This window comes from Schistocerca nitens, chromosome 4, assembly GCF_023898315.1.
Source record: "Schistocerca nitens isolate TAMUIC-IGC-003100 chromosome 4, iqSchNite1.1, whole genome shotgun sequence".
NCBI lineage: Eukaryota > Metazoa > Arthropoda > Insecta > Orthoptera > Acrididae > Schistocerca > Schistocerca nitens.
Genome location: NC_064617.1, coordinates 342,406,487 through 342,424,529, shown reverse-complemented (window position 1 = coordinate 342,424,529; position 18,043 = coordinate 342,406,487). Strand labels below are relative to the sequence as shown.

General features: G+C 39.6%; 1 protein-coding gene across 1 annotated transcript in view; it reads left to right on the top strand.

The window, feature by feature from the left end:
- LOC126251836 (glycerophosphodiester phosphodiesterase 1) overlaps positions 1–18,043 on the top strand; it is a 22,585-nt gene extending 4,542 nt beyond the window's left edge. Inside the window, exons 4-6 of the mRNA XM_049952501.1 lie at positions 2,984–3,076; positions 11,817–12,046; positions 16,570–18,043. Coding sequence (XP_049808458.1) covers positions 2,984–3,076; positions 11,817–12,046; positions 16,570–16,720 — 474 coding nt within the window. The 3' untranslated portion in view covers positions 16,721–18,043. The remainder of the gene's footprint in view (positions 1–2,983; positions 3,077–11,816; positions 12,047–16,569) is intronic.

The following is an 18,043-nucleotide window of genomic DNA, read 5'->3' as shown; positions in this document are numbered from 1 at the left end:
ACCTCGTGACCGCCACGGTCGCAGGTTCGAATCCTGCCTCGGGCATGGATGTGTGTGATGTCCTTAGGTTAGTTAGGTTTAAGTAGTTCTAAGTTGTAGGGGACTGATGACCTCAGAAGTTAAGTCCCATAGTACTCAGAGCCATTTGAACCATATCCTGTTAGTGTCGAGTCCCATCGAACGCCGAATTATTTGTGTGGTGTTACTTACTCTAGGCTTCTCGATGGTCTGATTGACGGAGAAATCCAAACTTACCTCTCTGATCAGAGTGTTACAGCAGTCCATCTGATGATGAAGTGCTTTCACCAAAGATCAAAGCTGTGTATGAAGTCATCACAGTCCGCTCATACATTCCAAACCTGATGCGCTGTGTTCTAAGTGGTACTTCCTGGAGAGCGAATTGTATCGCCCTCCACTGTTTGTACCGATCCATTGTCCATTCAAAACTAGACTATGGCGGTTTCGTTCATGCATCTACATGTCCGTCCATCGTAAAGTCTTTGAATCTGTTCAGCTACTGATGTCTTTTACACTAGCGCGGTTGAGTCTCTATGCAGAAGCTGCCGAATTACCTCTGTCATACCGGTTCTCTTCAGCAGATGTGTGTGCTGTTCGTCTGCCATGCCCGGCCACGCATCCTATGCCTCAGTCTTTGACGACTCCTGTGACCACCAGTATGGGGCACGTCCTTCTTCTGTTACCTCCTGGAGTTTGTTTTTGACTATTGCTCTGGTAGTTTAACTTCACACTACCTGCCACATTCTTGATGGTTGTGAATCCTTCATCACCTCATCTTCCTGCGGTGGTTTATGTACATCTTGTAATTCATCTGCTTCCTAAGGAAACTACTCTGGATTCGATCCATTGTAAGTTTCTCAATCTTCGCACGGAACATAGGGATAGTACCTTTGTGTGCACTAATGGCTGTAAGACTGACCGTGATTTGTTTGCCTTTGTGTTTGGCACTGACCATTTTCAGTATTGGCTGTCAAAAAACTGCTCAATGTTTACAGCAGAGCTCTTCGCCCTCATATCAGGCCACCCAGTACATCAGGTGACACAGGCTTTTTCATTGCGTCATGTACTCTGATCCTGAGAGCCCCTGTGGGCTGTACACAGTCCATCCCTTAGTGCAACAGGTCCAAGAAAGCTTCCATTGTCTCGCTCTTGAGGGAGCCAGTGTGATGTTCATGTGGGTTCCTGGTCACAACAATCTGATGGGGAAATGAGGCTGCTGACACTACTGCCAAGGCTGCAGTCCTCCTAACTTTGTCCGGTAATTCTTCTGTCCCTTCGGATGATATCTGTGTTGCTGTCTGTCAGCAGGTGGTGTCACTGTGGCATCACCACTGGTATTCTCTTTGCAGGAACAGTCTCGGACGAATTAAACATCATCCAGTGGCTTGGCTGACTTCATCTCGGCCCTCTCGCCGCAAGGTCATTTTAGCTAGGTTGCATATTGGACATATTCATTTTAGCCAGTGCCATTTATTAAGTGATGATCCCCCACCACACTGTGCTCATTGTCAACCTTTAATGGTTTGTCATTTGCTGACCGAAGGCTCTTTTTTTAACCACTTATATTCTCATGTATGTCTGCTGTCTGAAGTAACTGTTGTTTCAGCGAATGACGCACTGGCTGTCGACCATGTTTTACTTTTTATCTATCGTAGCAATATGGCAGAGGACATTTAATCTTTGGTACAAGACCTGTGGTGTCTTTACAGCATATTTTGTGGGCCTTTCTTTACGTGCAAGTCCTTGTTCTTTTACTTCTTGATGATATAAAATTGTGACGTGCGCTTATGGTCGTAGTTGTTTTTGCACACAGCCTGTAGGAGCTGCGATTCGGCTGCTAGATGGTCATCGTCAGAGGTTTCATATGCTCAGTGCGCTAGGGTGCTTTGGACATTTGGACATCTTTGTGTTGTGAAGGGGCAGGACAGCTGAAGGCATACAAATATGAATCTGTTTGTCAGTTTATGGTAGGCACAGTGTTCTGGTGTGTGGTCTGGTCTTAGATTGGTGAGCTCATCCAGAACTCCAATGTGAATTAGATGTAATAGTTCGTTGAATTCTGGTATTGCAGGAAGTCTTGTAGGCTGTACCCCTTGTGTAGTCACATTGTGAACATATCATCTATATATTGAGAAAAGCGTGAGGTCGTGTTGAATACCAACTCCAGGGCTGCTTCTTCAGATGCCTCCATAAACATAATGGTCACCACTGGTGACAGTAGGCAGTCTGTTGCTACTGTCTGTCCATAGTAATTTCTGCTGAATAGAAAGTACGCGGACTAAGTACGAATTCAGTGCCACTAGGGCTGGCCCAAACTTTCGTCCTATGGTGCTTAGGAAGTGTCCTTGAGATACCATTGTAAGAAAGACACCACATCGAAGCTAACCACGAGGTCGTCTTTGTGTGATGCCGGCATTTGCCCATAAGGGGGCTGAGCATTGCTGTTCGGTGTTTTGCTAATTCATATGTTGGTGCACCGGTGTTGCTAACAGTCAAGTGGGGTGCCATTCGGACCTAGTAGACATTATGTTGTCCTTTAGGTCTAGGTGATGCAGCTGCTGGTGGACGAAGTCTCGTCACCGTCTTACGATCTGGGAATATGTGTTGGAGTAGGTAGGTAGTCCTCTTCATTTAGTTTGCAGGATCATCTCCACTTCTCCTGTAGGTGTCATACTTCAATAGGCCATAAGTTTTTTTGCTTGATACTGCTGTGTTAACATGACCACACTGTTCCCTTCGTTTGCTGGTAGGATGGCTGTTTCAAAATCTTTCCAAAATTGTTTAAGTGGTTCCTTCTCTTCTTTGGAGAACAACTCTGAGAATATTCTGAGACTGTCATTCTCCCAGCAGACAGAGGGAATTGCATCTGATTCCTATTTTTAGATTCTCTATCCTAGTTATCTGATCAAGAAATGGTGCAGTTAGTTGTAATGGTGATTTGACTTGGAAACATTTGATGTTTCAGCTTGTTCCAGTTGTGCTGGATGCATTTGATAAGAACAGTAGACTGTACAAGACTGCAGTTGTATCATCATTTAATCCATACTTAATCTACATGGTAAGTAAAATTATGTTGATATTGTTTCTCAGTATTTAATTCCAGCTTGATAAAATAAGCTAATCCAATATACTTAACCATTAATGTTTCATACATGATGACTGTAAGAAAACAGAACACTGCATTTTCTTCTGTAAGCTAAAACTTTAGCTAGTATTTTACACATTTTGTGTTGGGATTGGTTTTAAAGATGTGACTTTGCAATATTCCTCTACAATCTATGGTATAATGTTTCAAGAGTTGGAAAATACTTGAGACACTAAGTAGTAGTTCGAGACTTAACAGTAATGCAGTGCCACATCCAAGCAAAGGAACTTTGAGAGAGGATCTGGGTTTTGGAAAGGCACAATTGATGGCACTTTACCAGATTGTAGCATGTTACAAGTTCTGTTACAATGCTGCAGTTGTTGGTGCTGCTTGTAATGATTTATTTACTGTTGATGTAACGAAAATCAAACTGGTTAGCTGTTGGAGCAGCTTTCAAAGGCATTTGACACCATTGACCATGAAATGCTGATACAAAAATTAAGCAACTGTGGCATTCGGGGGCAACCAGGTGAATGGATCAAATCATACTTGTGCAACCGCAAGCAGTATGTATCATTAGGAAACTCGTACCAATCAGAAACCAAATCCATCAAATATGGAGTGCCGCAGGGTTCGGTAATGGGGCCATTGTTATTTAATGTATTTGTTAATGATACAGGTGTTGAGGAGGAAGAAAAGAAAATATTGTATGCTGATGACATGACAATACTAAATAGTGACCAAAATATGGAACAGCTTGAGAGAAGAGCATACATATCTGCAAATGTCTCAGTTCAATGGCTGTTGGAAAATGAACTGGTTATAAATCTAAAAAAGACTATGTATGCAGTGTTTAAAAACAAGGAAAAGGCTGTAGACATGGATTTAGAGGTTGATGGAACAAGGCTGGAAGAAGTAGAATCTGCTAGATTCTTAGGTATTCTTGTGGATAATGAACTGAAATGGAAAAAAACATATTAACAATGTCTGTAAGAAACTGAGCTCTGTCATATTCTTAATGATGCAGCTATCACAGTATTCAGACAAGAACCTTCTGTGTACAGTGTATCATGGACTTTTCGAACCATACTTACAGTATGGAGTGACGGTGTGGGGAAACTCAAACAAACAAGAGACAAAACGAGTGTTCACATTACAAAAAAAAAGCAATTAGGACCATTTTAAGAAGAAAGACCTCTGAAACATGCAGAAACTGTTTCAAGAATTTAGGTATCTTAACTTTTTCATCGTTGTATATATACAAAACAATAGTGTACATCACAAAAGGTAGTGAGGACTGGATTACAAATGCTAGTGTACACACCCACAATACAAGAAAGAAGAATGAAGTACGGAGCATACCCCACCGACTGGCAATGCTAGAAAAAGGAACCCAGTACTCTGGTATCAGACTACTAAGAAGTCTGCCCAAAACCCTGCAAGATAGTGTACTTCACAATGACTTTACAAAGAAACTTAAAGAGTATCTCATTGAAAAAGAGTTTTACAGTGTTGCAGAATACTTATGCCATTAAATTTGTATATATTGTTACTCGTTATCGGTGATGTAAAAATGTAAGCTAAAGGTGTAGAAAAATAAGTGATAAAGAATTTTAATACTTTGACATGTCCTATATTACACGTAGATTTACTGTACACAATGTAATCTTACAGGATCAAATAAAATTCAATTCAATTCAATTCAAAGAGGAAACCATATTTGTTAGTGGTTGTCAGCATTCTCTGTCTGTTGAAGAGAAGCTAAGTCAGATCATTGTAATGCCATGTGCTCAGTTTTATACTATGTTGATGCAGTAAATACAGTTTTTCATTATTATAGAAATTAGTGAACATTCCATTTTCATTGTTGTATAAATATATACAAGTACAAAATCAAATGGTGAAAAAAATAAAGGATGGAATAAAGACAACATTATGAAATGGGTAGTTGCTACTCATTGCATAGCGTAGATACTGAGGCACAGGTAGGCACTGTCAAACAAAGCTTTTGGCCAAACAGGCCTTCATCAGAAAACACACACACTAATCTCTAAAAAGAAAGATGATGAGACTTACCAAACAAAAGCGCTGGCAGGTCGATAGACACACAAACAAACACAAATATACACACAAAATTCAAGCTTTCGCAACAAACTGTTGCCTCATCAGGAAAGAGGGAAGGAGAGGGAAAGACGAAAGGATGTGGGTTTTAAGGGAGAGGGTAAGGAGTCATTCCAATCCCGGGAGCGGAAAGACTTACCTTAGGGGGAAAAAAGGACAGGTATACACTCGCGCACACACACACACATATCCATCCACACATACAGACACAAGCAGACATATATATATATATATATATATATATATATATATATATATATATATATATATATATATATATATATATATAGCTGCCAAGGCCAGAGACATCAAGACATAAGTACATTCATTGTAAGCTGGCACAGTATAAGGAAGTGGGTAATTTAGTGTATTAGTGATATCTGTGCAGTAACTGAGCAATCCCTCATTTGTTTTATATGTAAATGGTATTTATTAATTATTTATATAAAACATTCACCTTTGCAACTTGAAAAAACCATGCAAACCTCAGTCATGGTGGCAGGATGGGGTACGAATTTCACTCCTTTAGAGTGAGAGTAGATTGCATTAAAACTGGCATAGCCACCTCACTTGGTATATCATTGAAAAGGAAGCCACTTATACATGGTCTACAAGGAGAGTACAAGATGCAGAAGTAGTAAAATAAATGTTTTAACTAAAACATGAAACTTTGATGTAATACACTTCTGGAACATGTAAACACATGAATGTCTTATACAACATTGCTGAAAAGTACAACACATGATCACCTGCCAATACTGTATTCATCACAACTAATGTTGCAAAAGATAGTTTCTCTGAGGTGATGTATTGCACTTCACAAGAAAACAGGAAACCAACAGCAGAAGCATACTTGTGCAGACAGACACACAGCATAGGTGATGGCACATCTGTGAGAATATTAAAAGAATACGCAACAATAAATGGAGCATAGTATTTCTGTAGGCTAACATATTCATTCACACTGTAGAAGCACTATCCTACTCCAGCCTCTTTGTGTGGTGGCAATGCCTTACATAAAACACCACCAAAGTACCTCACATATCTTTGAGAAATAGTAGTTTTTTGGTCACCTTACTTGAAGGGATCCACAGTTGAGGGGAGGGTGCTGTAAGTGCACATAACTTTGTAGTTAGAGGCTTGCAGTAAGCCCTTGAGCTATGTGAGAAGGTTTGAATAGCCCTTCTCTGTAATGTAAAAATAAAATGACTGTTAGATCTACCTCAAGAAACTACTGCATAAGCTACGAGGGACTGAAAGTAACTAAAGTAAGCCATTGTAGCACCTTCTGAGGAGCATACTTTGAAGTGTTTCTCAGAGGACAACATCCAGAATAGAACTCCTGGAAGAGTTTTATTACATGGTCTATCAGTTTGTGTCACAGTATCAAAAGCTTTAGAAATATCTGAATTAACTCCTACAACAGTGTTGTAGTCTACATCTCTAAATACGTCTGTGTAAACTGTTATTAGTATTCCTGTACTACCAGATTGAAAGCTGTGTTGATTACTGTTCAATAGCTGATCACAGTTAAAGTACTTCATTTGTTGTATCATTCTGAGATACTGCACAGGATGCTGATAGGGGCGACATGGGACATTAACTTTCAACTTTATCAATTACTCCTCTTGAATAAAGGTATCACTTTCAAAATTTTTGATTGGTGGGTGGCACTTGTACAGCGAACAATGAATTAGTGCACATAACTTATGTACACTGTGGAGGCTCTGCATGTTTTGAGACAGCCTGTGGTTGCTTCTTGTAACATAGTCAGGAATCACCTCCTCGATTTTAAATTTGCGGGCCCATGAAGGAGTCAAGTGCCTGAGCACAGTATGTCGACCTAAGTTACATCGTGCTGCTTCTCCACATGTACCCCCACCCCGCCTATGACGCTGTTTCACATTCAGAACATTTTATCACTTAATATTGCTCTACTGCAGTTAGATGTAATATGAACATATAATATTCGCTTTTAACCCACTTCATTTGATCATAAACATTAGTTTTATTCCATTAAAACAATACTTCTAATCATTTATTATTTTCCATCCCTTGCAACGTGGAACTGTTAGTCCTTGAGAAAAAATGAATTGGACCTTTTTGTAGCAAATTAAATGTAAGTTAATATTTTACTGGGAAAGTTCTTTGCTGAAGTCCACAGTTTTAAGCGATGCGTGAAAAACATAAATTCACCTTTAAACCCCCCTGCCCCAATACTACACCACTATGGTCAGTATTTTTAGTATGTTGTTGGGGATGCTCCCTCCTAGCACTGTGCAAAAATTCGTGACTACGTGATTTTTTTTTTCCCAATAATTTTCATTTGTTGACCGGACTACTCGATCACAACCTTTTTAGTGTTGTACAGCAAATCTTAATGCCTGAAATAATCCAGGTAGTGGATTTAGTGATGAGACGAGAATAGGCTCCGATCAGTATCTTTGCAAAACACATTTCAAAATTGGACATGGATACTGAAGAGAGAGTACCTGAATGTGAAAGCACTTTTAAGCAGGAATTGTTATTTATATGACCTACAAAACTAAGCAAGAAGTGCATCCCTTTCTCCCACAGGTGCAGCTGGAATTGTAAAGATGTGAGGGCATTATGATCACATAGACTTAAACCAGTATTGGTTATTTGTATCTCCATGGTATCCAACTTTGAAAATGTATTGTCTATATGACTTCCTTTAATGCTTTATTCCAGTGGGACTACTCGGAAGAGGTAACATGGTGAAGCTATACAACACATTAGGAAATAGCTTCTTTCAAGAAGAATCATTGACAAGTTTCACACAGTCCCCACAGGAAATTGTGATGGGTTGTTCAGTAAACATAATGTCCAGCTGAGACTCCAACTTATTAATGAAAGTGCCTGTTCCCACTGTTATAATAATTGAGTTACCCATCTCCTCGTGCAATTGAACACCAACAGCTTCAAAGCGCTTTTCAGTACTCAAAGCTTCTCCCTCACCTCGTTTCATATTCAGTGCCAGATTTAAGAAAAATAAACAGCTCTACTTTTGGTGTCCTGCTGTAGAACTATCTAGCCAAATTACAGTGATTAATGTTTACAATATGTAATTCAAAACTCCTGAACCAGTGCTCCATAATACACAGTCAACATTGGCTTAGTTCAAAAGATTTATTCCTCAGACTCTGGATATTATAGCTTAAAATACAAAAACATATAGAATTTTACAGGGACCAACATGACTGGCTTGTGCCCCTACTGTGTTCAGGGTGGTTGTGGTAGGTTCCACGATGCAGATGCAGTAACAGCTGAAACAATCGTAAGACATGTTTGTTCAGTAATTTTACAATGTAGATGGCATATTTAGTTCTGTGCTACATCCTGGGGGGCAGGTCCTCAGGTCTGTCTGCTGCTGTGGTCCTTCGTGTGTACCTTTGAGAGGATGTAGAAGTCCTCAATCCCTTTCGCAGCTCCTATCGATTTCTCACAAACTTTGCAGAGTTATTGGCTGCCATAATGTCCAATCCTATTGCCCCATTGGGCACTGCATGTTGCCATGTTGTTAGTTTGTCGGTTATGTTGACTGGCACTACTGCCTATCAAGTGACTGCGTTATCTTGATGTCATGATGTCATGCTGTTCGGTGATCCTGCCATTCAGCAAGTTGCTGGTAAATTGGAGGCAGCGATGTTACAGCAGCTCATGCTCCAGCTCGGTATTGTGCTGACAGTCTACTCAGTGGCTCGTTAGCAGCAGTTCTCGTTCTGGTCTTTAAAGACTGCTCCTCGCAGCTCGTGAAGATGCTGTCATCATTGCCCATTAGTGTACAGGAGAACTGGAACAATCTTGCACAACTTTTATCTAACAGTAAGCAGAGAATTGCATGTGACAGGGAAAACACCATTGATCCTTCTGATCAAGTGACTACCTGTCTGTTAGCTGACATAAAGTGACTACCTGTCTGTTAGCCGACATATTTGTTACGGTTTTTTGCTATTAGATGTTATTCATAACATTCCTCCTCTATTCCTAACTGCCAGCATTCTCTCCCACTACTACATTTGCATAACAATTCCTTTTGGTATCAGAATGAGATTATCACTCTGCAGCGGAGTGTGTGCTGGAGTGAGACTCAAACTCGGGACCTTTGCCTGTCGCAGGCAAGTGCTCTACCAACTGAGCTACCCAAGCACGACTCACGCCCCGTCCTCACAGCTTTACTTCTGCCAGTACCTCGTCTCCCAATATCCTTTCTTTCAGGAGTGCTAGTTCTGCAAGGTTCGCAGGAGAGCTTCTGTTAAGTTTGGAAGGTAGGAGACGAGGTACTGGCAGAAGTAAAGCTACGAGGACGGGACGTGAGTCGTGCTTGGGTAGCTCAGTTGGTAGAGCACTTGCCGCCATAGGCACAGGTCCCGAGTTCGAGTCTCGCTCCGGCACACAATCTTAATCTGCCACGAAGTTTCCTTCTGGTATGTTAGCACTCACGACAAACTCATGGTGAATGAAGATGCAGATCTTGCTTCATGCGTAATGTTATGGAGGCATGGCTAACTCTGTGTAACACGCTTACAGCTGAATTGTTTGCGTTTATACCCTGCAGTGCTGAGCTTGGTGTTTCCTGTTGGCCTGCTCACCATGTGTACTTGCTTAAGACGCAGGCTGTGGCTGTAGCTGCAGTGGCCCCACTGCAGAGACAGTGCTCAGCTCGTAAACTTAAAAAATATCTTGTCTTCCCAAACTGAACTGTTCTGCTGTGAATAAATATCACGTGACTAGGGCCTCCCGTCGGTAGACTGTTCGCCGGGTGCAAGTCTTTCGATTTGATGCCACTTCGGTGGCTTGCACGTCGATGGGGATGAAATGATGATGATTAGGACAACACAACACCGAGTCCCTGAGCGGAGAAAATCTCCGACCCAGCCGGGAATCGAACCCGGGCCTTTAGGATTGATATTGTCGCGCTGACCACTCAGCTACTGGGGGCGGACGTTCTGCTGTGGAACAACTGATATTGGTAACAGTTCTATTATGTGTACTTGCACAAGAAAGGATTTATATTCTGAAAGCTAGCAAGTTTTCTTTTTCTTTTGTGTGTGCTCCTCAATGACTCAATGCTTCTGCTGTTCTGTGATTTGTCCCCATTGATCGTAAATTATTTGCATTCTGCTGTAACTTTACTTACTAAAAATATTGTGTAAATCTGTATCCAACAAGTTATGGAGGAAGACCCGTATGGCCTCCCTGCAAATAATGTGGAACTAGTTGTGTTTACTAATGTACTTACCATCATGTGGTCATTACCTACTACACTATTTGATAAAGAGTATCCATACACCGGGCTGAAAACGACTTAAAAGTTCATGGCGCCCTCAATCGGTAATGCAGGAATTCAATATGGTGTTGACCCACACTTAGCCTTGATGACAGCTTCTACTCGCACAGGCATACATTCAGTCAGGTGCTGGAAGGTTTCTTGGTAATTGCAGCCCATTTGTCACGGAGTGTTGGACTGAGGAGTGGTATGAATGTCGGTCGGTGAGGCGTGGCACGAAATGGACGTTCCAAAACATCCCAAAGGTGTACTGTAGGAGTCAGGTGAGGACTCTGTGCAGACCAGTCCATTGCAGGGATGTTATTGTCATGTAACCAGTCCACCACAGGCCGCGCATTATGAACAGGTGCTCAGTTGTGTTGAAAGATGCAATTGCCATCCCCGAATTACTCTTAAACAGTGGGAAGCAAGAAGGTGCTTAAAACATCAGTGTTGGCCTGTGCTGTGATAGTGCCTCACAAAACAACAACGGGTGCAAGCCCCCTCCACGAAAAACAAGACCACTCCATAACAACACCCCCTTTGAATTTTACTGCTGGCACTACACATCCTGACAGGTGACGTTTACTGGGCAGTCGGCATACCCACACCCTGCCATCGGATTGCCACATTGTATACCGTGATTCGTCACTCCACACAACGTTTTTTCCATGGTTCAGTTGTCCAATGTTTGCACTCCTTACACCAAACGAAGTGTCGTTTGGCATTTACCGGCACGATGTGTGGCTTATGAGCAGCCGCTTAACCATGGAATTCAAGTTTACTCACCTCCCGCTGAATGTCATAGTACTTGCAGTGGATACTGACACAGTCTGGAATTACTGTGTAATGGTCTGGATAGATGTCTGCCTATTTCGCGTTACAACCTTCTTCAACTTTTGGTGGTCTCTGTTAGTCAACAGACGAGGTCGGTCTGTATGACTTTGTGCTGTACGTGTCCCTTCACATTTCCACTTCACTATCACATCAGAAACAGTTGACCTAGTGATGTTAGTGAGTTTTGACACCTCACTTACAGATGTACGACACAAGTGACGCTCAATCACCTGACCACGTTCGATGTCCATGAGTTCTGCGGAGTGCCGCATTCTGCTCTCTCACCATGTCTAATGACTACTGAGGTTGCTGATGTGGAGTACTTGGCAGTAGGTGGGAGGACAATGCACATAATGCGAAAAACGTGTGTTTTTTGGGGGTGTATGGATACTTTTGATCAGTGTATATGCATATATGTGTAGCCTCTATTATTCTGGTTTGAGACTCTTTACTTCTTTTTTACAGATACGACGAGCAGACCCAAATATTGTTTGTTCCATGGCTTGGAGACCAAATTTTTATGCGTATCAATCGTATGATGGCACTTTTGGTGAGAGCCATCCACGTTTCAATGGCCTAATTTCTCATATCTTGGCTTTATTAGTTGATGCTGCCAGTGACTGGGCACTTCATAATGTTACATATTACATTCTTGGCCTTTCTGCTGTCCTCCTGCAGAAGGACAATGTTACACTGTAAGTTGACAATTACGTTTAAAATATTAACGATGTGTTGCTCTGTAACTTTAAAATGTGAGACATGTGTTGTAAACTAGTATCTGTCTGTTTAGTGTGGGAGTGTGAGTGAGCGGGCAAATGGTTTCAGGGCTAGCCTCACAGAAAGTCCACTTATAAAAAGGTTGCAGGGACAATTACAATAAGTGAAGCCAGTTAGGGCGAGCTATGCAGCTTATGTATTCAGGTAGTGAATTGGCATTTGAAAAGATGATATTGCCATGAATATAAGACATGAAATGTTTCACCTGTAAATGATGACCGATGTCAAAATGAAAGCTATTGCCACTGTGTTGGACGTGAGCTAAAGTATGAACCATTGCAGAGATTGGAGTTAATATTGAGAAATGGGAAAAAATGTTTAGAAAAACACTCAGGCCAATTAAAATAAAAAAAATTAAACCTGGTCTTCTGGGACTTTTAGCAGTTTGGCTTGATTCTTTTCTATATGATAACATGTATATGTATTGCATTAGGGATTGAACAGCATAGTGAACGCATTATTGTAGCCAACATTGACACGAACCTCACGCCTACCACAGTAGTACAAGTTCATATGCCAACTAGCTCCGCAGATGATGAAGAGATTGAAGAAATGTACGACGTGACAAAAGAAATTATTCAAATAGTTAAGGGAGACTAAAATTTGATAGTCGCGGGGGCTGGAATTCAATAATAAGAAAAGGAAGAGGAGGAGAAGTAGTTTCTGAATATGGACTGGGGGTAAGAAAAGAAAGAGGAAGGCACCTGGTAGAATTTTACGCAGAGCATAACTTAGTCATAGCTAACACTTGGCTTAAGAATTATGAATTAAGGTTGTATATGTGGAAGGGGCCTATGACACTTCAAGATTTCAGATAGGTTATATAATGGTAAGACAGAGATTTAGGGACCAGGTTGTAAATTGTAAGACATTTCCAGTGACAAATGTGGACTCTGACCACAATCTATTGGTTATCAAGTGTAGATTAAAACTGAAGAAGCTGCAAAAAGATGGGAATTGAAGGAGATGGGATGTGGATAAACTGAAACAATCAGAGGTTGTAGAGTGTTTCGGAGACAGCATTCAGCAATGATAAACAAATACAGTAGAAGAATGGGTAGCTTTGAGAGATCAAATAGTGAAGGCCGCAGAGGATAAAGTGGGTAAAAAGATGAGGGCTAGTAGAAATCCTTGGGTAAAGGAAGAGATATTGAATTTAATTGCTGAAAGGAGAAAATATAAAAACGCAGTAAATGAAGCCGGTGAAAAGGAAAACAAATGTCTCAAAAATGATATTGACAGGAAGTGCAAAATGGCTTAGCAAGGATGGTTAGAGGACAGATGTAAGCATGTAGAGGCTTATATCACTAGGGGTAAGATAGGAAAATTAAAGAGACCTTTGTAGAAAAGAGAACCACCTGAATGAACATAGTGCCAATGGAAAACCAGTCCTAAGCAAAGAATGGCAAGCGGAAAGGTGGAAGGAATGTATAGGGAGTGATGTACTTGAGGACAAAATTATGGAAATGGAAGGGGACGTTGGTGAAAATGAAATGGGAGATATCATATTGTGTGAAGAATTGGACAGAGCCCTGAAAGACCTAAGTCAAAAAGACCCCAGGAGTAGAAAACATTCCATTAAAACTGCTGATGGTCATCGGAGAGCTAACCATGACAAAACTCTTCCATCTGGTGAGCAAGATGAATGAGGCGGGTGAAATACCCTCAGACTTCAAGAAGAATATAATAATTGCAATCCCAAAGAAAGCAGGTGTCAACAGGTGTGAAAATTACCAGACTAGAAATTTGAGTCATGGTTACAGAACACTGACACGAATTATTTACAGATGAATGGAAAAACTGGTAGAAGCCGACCTCTGGGAAGATCAGTTGGGATTCCGTAGAAATGTTGGAACACGTGAGGCAATACTGACCCTATGCCTTACTATGAAGGAAAGACAAACCTGCATTTCTAGCATTTTAGACTTAGAGAAAGCCTTTGTCAGTGTTGACACTATTTCAACTTCTGAAGGTGGCAAATACAAAATACAGGGAGTTAAAGGCTATTTACAATTTCTACAGAAACCAAATGGCAGTTATGAGTGTCGAGGGGCATGAAAAGGAAACTGTGGTTGAGAAGGGAGTGAGACAGGGTACAAATCTCTCCTATGTTATTCAATCTGTATATTGAGCAAGCAGTGAAGGAAATAAAAGAAAAATTTGGAGTAGGAATTCAAAACCATAGAGAAGAAATAAAAAGTATGAGGTATGCCGATGACATTTTAATTCTCTCAGGCGGGAAAGGGCCTGGAGAGAACGGAATGGGCAGTGTCTTGAAAGGAGGGTATAAGATGAATATCTAAAAAAGCAAAATGAGGATAATGAAATGAGGTCGAATTAAATCAGGTGATGCTGAGGGACTTCGGTTAGGAAATGCTACACTTAAAGTAGTAAATGAGTTTTGTTATCTGGGGAGCAAAATAACTGATGATGGTTGAAGTGGAGAGGATATAAAATGTAGACTGGCAATGTCAAGGAAAGCTTTTCTGAAGAATAGAAATTTAACATAGAGTATAGATTTAAGTGTCGGGAAGTCTTTTCTGAAGGTATTTGTGTGGAGTGTAGCCACGTATGGATGTGAAACATTGACGATAAATAGTTCAGACTAGAAGAGAATAGAAGCTTTCGAAATGTGGTGTTACAGAAGAATGCTGATGATTAGATGGGTAGTTAACGTAATTAATGAGGAAGTGCTGAATAGAATTGGGGAGAAGAGGAATTTGTGGCACAACCTGACTGAAAGAAGGGAAGAAGGGATCGGTTGGTAGGACACAGTCAGAGGCATCAAGGGATCGCCAATTTAGTACTGGAGGGCAGTGTGGAGGGTAAATATGATGAATACACTAAACAGATTCAGAAGGATGTAGGGTGCATAACATCTGAGTAATATGTAAGAGGCATGTTACCTACTAAAAGGTACAGGGATGTGTGTTAATCATTGTGTGCTCCTAATATCAATTAAATTTTCGTTATCTGTATGAAATAAGTCTATCTAAATGATTAGTGGTGTACTACTGGCCAGCAGTTGTAGCACAAGTACATTGTTGTTGGTACGACCTTGGACGTAAGTCCTACTTATGTATTAGATACCTTATTACTATGTACTGTCAATGAAAATCAAAAATATTCTAAAAAGGTAATCCACATTTTTCTTAATGATACTTTAGCTATGTAGTTTTTATTTTAAAATATTGTGTAGTCTCACGGTCTCTGTAATTGTATGTAGTGTCCTGATTGTTGTTGTGTTAATACATACCTTATTTCAAAGAACTGCATAACTGCCCATAACCAAATAAAGATTCCCACCACAAGTACCTGAAGACACTAATCCAAATTCATTTCATCAGATGAAAATAAAACAGCCAGACAGATCAAAAGACTCTAAAACAGTAAAGCACTGGGGGAAGAAGGAACTGTAGCCGAAATCTTCAAATCGGCAAGCTCAAATGCCATAAAAGAAATTGCCAAAATCACACAAGACGTTTGACAAACAACAAATTCCAGACAACTGGAACATGCGGTAATTCATCAGTTACACAAGAAGACCGACGGAACAGATGTAAATAACTGCAAGGGAATCTCACTAGTATCAGTTGTATCAAAATTCTGTCTCTTCTCGATAGAGCACGTAAACAACTTGAACAAAAAATTAGTGAATATGAGGTGGGATTCAGACCAAACTTTTATTGTCCAGAGCAAAACTCAAACCTAAGGCTAATAAGAAAATTTGTTGCAAAAATGTGATGTGCCCTTTTTTTTTCTTCCAGAAAAGTGTACCACTCCATTGATTGCGTCTTTAAAATATTATTTCATCAGAACAGATCAAAAGGATTAATCTCTGTTGTTATGATTTTAACCTAGATACCCTCAGAAATGAAATGGTTGCCATCATGCATTAAGTATTTCTCCACTTGCTCCATCATTGGCAGTCATTCTTAAAATATTAACTGTGTTTGCAGTAGAAATAACAAAAGTATAAAGTTGTGCTTCCCCTGATCTCATTACTTAGAAGGAAGCAGTTGTAAAGACTTGCAGATGCTCATTGAGACAATGTACTTCACCAGTGATGAAGTCTATTAATTGTGATAGATTATGAGTAAATGCACAGTGAATGATGTGCTCCAAACTTATTTTACAATTGTTCTTAGAGAACAGTATGGCATCGGTAGTTGGCTAGCTGTGTGTGGAATGTGGAGTAGTGTGTAAGGCAGAATGAAACAGCCAGTCACCAGTATATGAAGGCTACACTTCTGCTTTGTTCTTATTTATCTTTTTTTAAACATCTGAGAATTGTTCTTGTAATTTTGGGAACAGTAGTGCATGAAATTAATCGGAAAAAAAAATTGTTTCTTAGGCAGTGTGAGAAAAGTTAACTGTTTCATGAAAGTTTATATGGACTTACTTGTTCAGAAATTTAATTATTTTTTAATAATTATTGCAGTGAGACTGTCCGCAAATGGAAAGAGCGAGGAGTCCGTGTTATTCCATGGACTGTCAATCATCCACTGGAGAAGCAATTTTTCTCTAGAATGCTGAAGGTTACATATATGACAGATACACTTGATGGTGAACCAAACAGACTGACCAGTTAATATTTCTATTCAGATTTTTGTGCATTGGTTTTCATGGTAGTAGTTAAGATGTAGTGAGAGGATTTCATATTTTTTGTTTTATTTATAATTATACACATGTATTAGTTTATGAAGCCATATAACTGTGGTTCAATGAAATGTAAGTTTATTTCTTATAGAAATTGGAAAAAAAAGATTTTTGTGAAAAAAAGGAAAGACCCTATTAATAGGGATGGAGAAGGCTAATCAGTCTGATGCATGATTCTTTGGTGGACCAGTTTTTTTGTTAAAAATTACACTCTTAAAATGTTCATTTTGAATGTTTAGTTGCTTAAAAAGCATTTTTGTAGGCTGTAAATGATGCATTTGAGATGTGCCTTGAATTCTGCATATGAGTAGCTATTCTTGAGTAAGGTGTCTTTCTCTTTACATGGCAGCTCAGATCTGTTTTAAGTATGGTGTTAAAGTACCATAATAAACAGTGTGGCTTTTTAGGGAGGAAAAATTCATTTGTCACAAATGGAAGAATGGAATTGTATTTAATTTTAATACTTAATTTAAAATTTACAGCTGAGCTTAGTATCATATGTCTTCAAAGCAGAAGACTGCTTTTCGCATTTTATGTGATGAATGATATTGTTTAAAATAAGTACAAATTATTATAGTCCTGGCTTTGGAGCTGTATAAGATTATTTTTCTACATAAACTCTTCAGCAAATTGAGGGAGAATTACGGAACAAAAACTGTGCTTAGAAGCACAGATAACCATGTACAAAAGACTGCCATTAGTTACCTATGGAAGAAAGAATTTAAGTATTTATTATATATTTGCATTAGTCATAATAAAAAACAGAACAACTTGTACTTACCAAGCAGCAGCAGCACCAACAACAAAAACAGTGTACTCATACACAATACACAAAGAAGGGCTCGTTAAGTTCTCTGCTGCTTACTGAGTGGAAGTTTCTTCCTTTTTTTGTTCTAATTTCGTTGTGAAGAATTATTTCTTGCAAAACTAAAATTAGGATTGTAGTTCCAGCAGATCAAAGCAGTTATGGAGACATTATCCACTCATTTGAAGCCAAAAAAGTTACCATTAATTAAGAACATGTTTTTGGCAATATTGTGTGCATTTAATCTTACTTACTTTTAAATATGTTCATTATTTCATAACTTACTTTAAAACAATTTAAACTGCTTATAAAAAGCATCAAAAGTGCAATTTTGTCAGTCATCGCATTTGTGAGGAAATGTGCATCAATATGTGCATTCAGCCTGACTTTATTATTATTATTATTATTATTATTATTATAGCAAACCAATAAATTTTTGGAGCAACTTTAA